Source organism: Seriola lalandi, unplaced genomic scaffold (assembly GCF_002814215.2).
Source record: "Seriola lalandi dorsalis isolate HSWRI2012SDOR001 ecotype SW California unplaced genomic scaffold, Sedor1 jcf7180002054279, whole genome shotgun sequence".
Lineage (NCBI taxonomy): Eukaryota > Metazoa > Chordata > Actinopteri > Carangiformes > Carangidae > Seriola > Seriola lalandi.
The window spans coordinates 566,092-573,589 of record NW_019524832.1 but is presented as its reverse complement, the minus strand read 5'-3'; the positions used below and the strand labels follow the sequence as shown (position 1 = coordinate 573,589).

At 39.1% G+C, this 7,498-nt stretch overlaps 1 protein-coding gene across 1 annotated transcript; it reads right to left on the bottom strand.

Moving 5' to 3' along the window:
- Positions 1-3,090: 3,090 nt before the first annotated feature.
- Positions 3,091-7,498, bottom strand: cd302 (CD302 molecule). Its single transcript, XM_023405566.2, has 6 exons — positions 7,305-7,498; positions 6,355-6,480; positions 6,105-6,215; positions 5,184-5,366; positions 4,984-5,004; positions 3,091-4,878 (listed from the first exon to the last, which is right to left on the bottom strand). The coding sequence occupies exons 1-6, from the start codon at positions 7,393-7,395 to the stop codon at positions 4,676-4,678; spliced, it is 735 nt and encodes a 244-aa protein (XP_023261334.1). The 5' UTR covers positions 7,396-7,498; the 3' UTR covers positions 3,091-4,675.

Below are 7,498 nucleotides of genomic sequence, written 5' to 3'. Positions count from 1 at the left end.
CAGCATGCTGGGGGAAGGGCAAACAGTCTGTCCTCTTTAAAGGGATTTTTAAAGAGTCTTGATTAGAAAGTATAATGAGTTACCAAAGACACAGCAAAGATGATCTCTCTGGAGACTGATGGAAAACAAATTAAGACGGTGCTTTTGTTTTTAATTATTATTTTTATATCAGTCCTCAGAAAGCTCAGGATACCCTTAAGGCACAGGAGTTGGACTCACTGTCATTGATTTTTTTTTTCCCTGTGACATATTTAAATAATACAGATTTTAATCATGTCAGCACTCAGTACTCTGATCCTTTAACACCAAAGCCTCGCAGCACCGCACATGCATTTGATTTAGAAAATGACAGTGTCTGAGCTAAAAAACTGGGCACATTCATCGCTTATGTTTACAGCTGTGTGTATGAGCACATATTTCAGTCAGTGAAATGTGCAGTTTAAACTCAAACACAACAATTTTTCCCAACGCTTTTGAGCTGACCAACCCCCAAACCTCTGCCACACCATGAGTTTGGAAGATATAAAGAGTTACACACCTAAATATGTGTTATTTAATCTATTAAAACTGACAAAGAAAACACTCAGGTTTAAGCATTCATTTTACACTCAAAAATGATAATATAATTAAGATTAGCTCTGTAGGTGGTGAAGGAAAAGAAGTATAGTATGCCATACCCTAACAGGAAATAGATTTAAACATCTAAATAGCTGATCAGAGAACAATCATGTAAATAGTGGCCATTGTTTTCCTCTGTTAATAGAAGTATGTTCCAGTATAGCTGAGTCTTACAGGGCATCAGAAACAGATGCTCGACACTTTTGTGTACAGACACCTTTCCCAGGAAATACAGGGACATGAAGGATGAGTAAGACAGGATGAGTTAGAACAGAAATATATCAACATATCTAGTTGAATTCTGAGAAAGAGAGACATGGGGCTGTAGTAAAAACAGAAAGGCAGAGTAGAGATCTCACTGACTCTGGCCTCTGTATTTACACAGGGCAGAGGCAATACTGTTACCTATTTGCAAATTTATGACATTGTGAAGTCCATGAGCTAGCCAAAGGGTTGTTTTTTTTTTTTTTTTTTTTTTTGTTCCGTATTGTATGTTATTGGCACATAGCTCGGTAATTCACATGCTTGATGAACTTACTTCTTGTGATCTAGCCTGACTCTCATTTTCATTCCATCTATCACGCTGCTGTATGTCATATTCATGCATACCAGTGTCCATTTTAATTTGTCATTCTGGGTCAGCATTGACCTCCTTCTGCTCCAAGCTGTGGTGTGGCAGATGTGTGAATGAAATAATTTCGCCATTATTTAAGCAAAAATAGGCCATTACAGCCTTTGTGGTGAGACAACAGCCCCTCTGTGATAATAAAAGACACACATCCCAGTTAAACAGAAAAGACGGTTTAGGGGATGTAACGGGATGAATCCGTTAAGTTGTGTTTGCAAAACATAAATTAATATGCCTCAAAAGGTTAATCATGAATTAAAGTCAACCGTATTGCTTCAAAAAAAAAAAAAAAATGAAATTGGGGTTTTGGTGTACTAGTGTTAGTGTTACAATTAATTATTATAATTATCGTAATTGCCTGTGCAGGAAAGCAAATGTAGGAAACATCCCTTCTGCATGTCAATACACATTTTTTTGTTAGAACTGGTGACATACAAGACCTAAAGAGTTGTGTGTAGCATCACAACAAATTACAGAACTGTGTAGGTTCAGCAGACCTTATACAGACTGATAATTGGACTCAATTTTCATTTTGTTTTCACTTCATTACTCATTCTTTTGTTCTTTTATTTGAATCACTGAAAAAAATCCAAGACGAGGGCAGCAACTCAGAGCTCTGGAACCAGACTGTTGTGTGAGGAAAGGGACATGTGCAATCACACTCCAAGCTTTCTGAACGCATCATTCTCGGTTCCATTCAAAAGCCTTTTTAGAACATTACGCTATTATATCTCTAATAAATTATACTTAATTGCCTATTCATGAGCGTGAATCACTCTGGTCTTGGGAAAACTGGTAAATTTGAGTTTGATAAGTAAATGTCTGCCAAAATCTAACCAAGTAAGCCACATCTAAAAGTCTAATTTGTATTTTTGACAGTAAAAGAGTGTCACTTTTACTCCGGTGTTTACATTGCTGATATACAGTGAACAAATGTGTAACAGAATCAAACGCCTTACAGACAGTCCCAGTTTGTTGTTTGGAGACTGATTTTATACCACGTTAATTATTGGCTAATACAGTGAGACTGCTGTACATGACCTTCTTAATCATCAAGAGGACTTTAACCTTAGCTTAAAGAAAAGATAATCGTTCTATGACTTTACAATGGACCTTGAAGAAATGCCTTCTCTGCAGCATCAGACAGAAAGAGAGTTGATATAATGTGATTCACTGTCCCACCTGGTGGCCAAATCTAGAAATTATCAGGAAGGGGTTGGGGTGAAAAAGGTTATTGTTGTGACTCTCTATTAGAGGTGCCACATCTCGAGATGATGGTCCATAAATGCCTTTGATAAATCATTTCTAGATGTTAAAAACATATAGGGAAAGGACTCAACAAAAAGAGACATATGCAGCCAAGATGTAGAGAGAATTTCTTAGATGACAGACTTCTTGGAAGTCTAAAATTAGACGTGCATGAATGGGAAGAAGAAGAAAAAAAGGTTTCCTGCTGACTTCTCTCACTCCCGTTCCATCTTGGACCATGCTGAGATGTCAACAGAGCCACTGGACATTTGGAGGGAGTGGCACGTTTCAGATGACAGTGATTTAGATATCCTTTCAGAACTAATTAGACTCTATCCCCAATTTTGGTGTCCCAATTCATCTTTTTCTCCTCAATTATGCATTGACATATATATATTTAGCAGGAATGTTCAATGTAGCTCACACAGAACGGAGCACGGTCAGCCCTTTTTCTCAACTTGCAGATTTGTGACACTGCTGGACAACCCAAGGCTGAAAGGTGACACATTACTGGCTGCATACTACAAGATATACTTAGTTACTGCTTAATAGAACTTTCTGACTCAGATCAATTAAATAAAAGCAAAAGCAAGGCATTGTTACAGTCAAACACACTTTATTAAAACACACAAGGGCTCAGATTCTGCCAAATTAATGTCAGATATTGCACAAAAGCATTCATGCTGTTGAAAATAAAGAACAGTAATAAGAGGTGTGTTTGCCATTATTCTGCAATATACCATACACACCATACACAAACTCTTGATTGTCTTTAATGTTAATTAGTTCCAACAACAAAATCATGACCACTCTCTTAAAAACGAAGCAATGATAATGCCAAGACTGGATTTCATAGGGCAGCAAAACAAACAAACAAGCAAACATACTGTAATATTTTTTCACCACTTAAACAATACAAAAATGACCCATGAACTGTGGACAAATAGAAAATATTCTGAAATTACGATTTCATATTTACTAGTTAGATTTTTGTTAGAGAACAGGCAGAATGCTTTTTACCAAAAAAAAAAAGAAAAGAAAAAGAAAAGAAAACTGGTAAAAAGCATTCATCCCACAAAGTCCACTTGACAAAATGCAGGGAAATTGGTCAGGACGTCTCTGTGGCAGTATTCATTTAGGATGGTTTTCCATTACAATAGGATACCGGGAAAAAAACCCTGCTTTATGGACTGTGGAACTCCACCTCATTGGCTACATTTACATACATGCAGCGACCAGACAATTGCTCATACTTTCGCTGGGCTCTCATTCGGATGAAGCTATTTACATGTGCCCCTGATAGCTTGTGATTGAGAATTCCTGTTTCTATGAATACTACATGAAGGGACACTCCGACAATTTTACAGTTGACTCATCATGAGGAGGACTACTCAGCCTTTGAAAGTGGTTGTATTATACCTTGCTCTGGAGGAGGCTGTACGACATCTGAGAAAAATAACAATGATGATGTCATCAGGATTATCTCAGTTTGGGCTTGAAGACGACAAATTTATAACACAGAGCCTGGGTTATAAACCTTTCCAAGGCAGGGAGGGTCGAACAAAAACATGCACTTCGTTGCATTAGTGAGAATGTACAGTAGAGTGCAGCATTTCTGAGGTTTAATCCAGGATATCTCAGCATTTGCTGCGTTGATTTTTACAATTTTATTGTAAATCTCCAAATTTTATGTTAATACAAAAATTTCTATTACCTCACAAAAAGTCTGAACACTTGGATCTTACATTAATCCGTTTCTCTTGTGGTATGATCCTTTCTTGAAAGAAAAAAACAATGATCCCAAAAGTTATCCAGGCCATCTGTAATGCCTGATAATAACCTGACATTATATCCAGTGCCAGGTGATATGTACACCAGGCTATACATGTTGATGAAAATGCACCCATCTGAGAAATTTACAGACGATTCGAGTGAGTCTTTGTTAGTGCAGAAAACAGAACAGAAGTAGAGACAATTATGAGCCACAGTGAAGAGGTTAGTATCAGAATAGTCAGTTTTCCCACAATCATACTACATTATTCTGAGTCATGAGATTGATGTGTGTTAAACCCAAGAACTGCTTCTGTAAATGTGTGAAACAGTGGACTTCTCTTTGCATGAACACCCACCCAGTGATAAGGGCCTATTGCTTCCTACTGTGTGAGAGAGAGCAGGTTTCTCCTACGGCACGCTGTCGGTCTCCTCAGCCTCCACCAGACAGGACTGGTCCGTGTCCAGCACTCGGAACGGAGGGTGGTACTCAAACGCTGTGACGATAGTGGAGCCAATATTGTGCTTCTGGTGCAGGAACCAAATTACCGCTGAGATTCCCATGATAGCCACCACGCTGAGAATGACCAGGGCGGACAGCAGTGCACTCGGTCCTGAGGAGGACAAGTTACAATGCAAGGAAGGTCACGGCTATCAACGCGAAATCCCAGAGGAATACGTAAAGAAACAAAAAGAAAAAAGCTCAAAGGTGAACTTACTCTGCTTGGCTTCCTCTGCCTCTGAAGGAAAAAAAAAACACATTGTGAGGCAAGTGGAAAACAATCCCAACCTTATTATCTAAGGTCACGTTGACTCAAATCATGCTACATACTCACAAATCTGTCATTTTAATCAAATGCAGCAAATAAATCAACAGGTGTAAGAGACTTAAAACAAACAAAAAAAACTTAAATCTTACTCTGAGCTGTCTCACAGATCACTCCGTTCTCCACTTCATCCAGACAGCTGACATTTTCCCACTTTCCTGTGTTGCTGTGCAGAGCCGCACATGTGTCCATGGGCACGAGGTCTGATGGAGATGAGCTGTCCTCCCAGTTAGTGAATCTCACAGGGTCGTCGCCAAACCACTTCATGTCTTCACCTGTCAAGACACGCCAATCACTACTCCAGCACGATGGGCAGCAAGAATACCAACCACCATCCCAGTTAATGTCAGCCATGTAAAATACAGCATCCCTCCAGCATTCACACAAGCTGGACCGAACTGCGCTACATCACAAATATGGTTGAATGAAGTTTACATGCATATTTTTCCTACTCAGGATTTACACTAATTGAAATGTTCAATGTGTTTTGGTTTAGTGTCCTCCTCTGTGCCTCCCATGACTGCTTAAAAAAAATAAATACAGGATTTCCTGAGGCAGTGCCAGGATTTTAAGAGCAGGATAAATCAGTGTTGTGATCCGTGCTTTCAAAAGTAGCTGGCACTAGCAGAAAATAGGGGACAAACTGACAGACAGCACTTCACACTCTTTAAGTGTGAATGTCTTATAGGTAGATAGAGCAGTAACCGAGACACAGACAGAGAAAAAAATTGAAAAAATCTGAGATAAAATTCTTAACTTGAGTCTACTGTTTGCAAGGTCAATTAACCAACCCACAGGCTTAACTTTTTCAGAGGTCCTGAAATTGTTCAGAAACATGTAGATTAGTTAGTTAACCTTAAACATCTGTCAGTTTTCCACCTAGCTGCCTCCAAACAATTGAAATGAAGTTGATAAGTAAGTTTTTCCGTTTTTGATTATAATTGAGAATCAGATTTTATCTCATGGAAGTTAGCCAGCTCATTTTCTCAGTCCTCTGGTCACATGGAACTTACTGTTTGTGTCATAATACATTCCCAGCCACACATTGATGTTGTCTTTCCACACCTCTGGGCTATATTTAAGGACAAAGTTGTTCTCCTCTGCGCTCTGTATGGTCAAAAGCTCTGAAAAAAAAAAGCATAGCAATGTACAGCATGACAACACAGACACACAGATTTTGGCAAAACAGCACATTTGTCATTTTGCCTCTGATGCAAAATCGATACCAAAATGTATACAATTAAAATAAAATGTCTGATGTACCAAAGCCTTGGCAGAGGGTTTTTGCTCTGTCAAAAGTATAGCTTTTGATTTTGTCTTCTTGTCCGTGGACAAAGTGGTAACATCTGTCTTGAAAAGGAACCCAGGTGCGTCCATCTGCAGGGCAATCTGAGGAGTCACGGAACAAAACATGATTTGGCATCTGACCTTTTTAGCTAAATCACCATTTTAAGATGCTGCAACAGCTTTACATAATGTTTGGCTGTAGGTCAGATAACTTCATTCGATACACTGTACAAGTTTTGATTTGTCTTGTGACTGTTGTTCCTCTTTACTGATACAGTATGGCTGTGGTGGACACTGTTCCTCTTAGCAATGTTTCAACTACTACACCGGTTATTTGGGGTCAGATGATTTTTGGAGGTGTGCTGTGTGTCTCAAGTTGCTTTAACAACTCACACATCTGTCAGATTTCTTACAGGTGACACGTGCTGCCAGTATAGGTGGTTAGAAACTTTATAGTTAATACTCTTAATATTGTAGTACCACTTTAAGCGACATTACTGCCAGACACTGCTTCTCCCAAAAAAATCTGATCTGTGTAGTAAATATAATTGTAAATTAGCCATGATTACAGAAGGGAAAACACGGATTTTTTAATTTTGTAAAAGTTTCACGGTATAAGACAAGCACACAACTTGCAACTTAGTTCCGTTCACAGTGTATGAAGAGTTATGTTGCCATATGCAAAAGTGTCGACATTCAGGTTCAGGCTACTTTGGTAACTGATAAACTAACATGAGTACGTGTGTTGAAACTCTACGGACATGGCTTATCGAGTGAAACCCTGCACTAAACAAATGTGAGCGTCAAGAGTTTAGATAGGGCCCTGGCTTTAAAACAGGCCTACACAGTCAACGGCAGTGTACAACCATAGCGAAACATAGCACGTTTATTTAGTTTGAAGCGAAGACTCCGTTTTAAACTCCTACCTCCTGTCAAGCCTAACTTCAGCTGAACACACAAAACAAAGACGCAGCTTAACAGTGATCCAAAATGGTGACTTTTCTTCGTTGACTCCATGACAGCGACGACTAAACAAAGTCCTGAAGCACCAAACTACTTTTCTGACTGTTGCTCCACTCCAGTGCCAGCAGCAAAGTGAGCGAGATCCCACCCACACAGC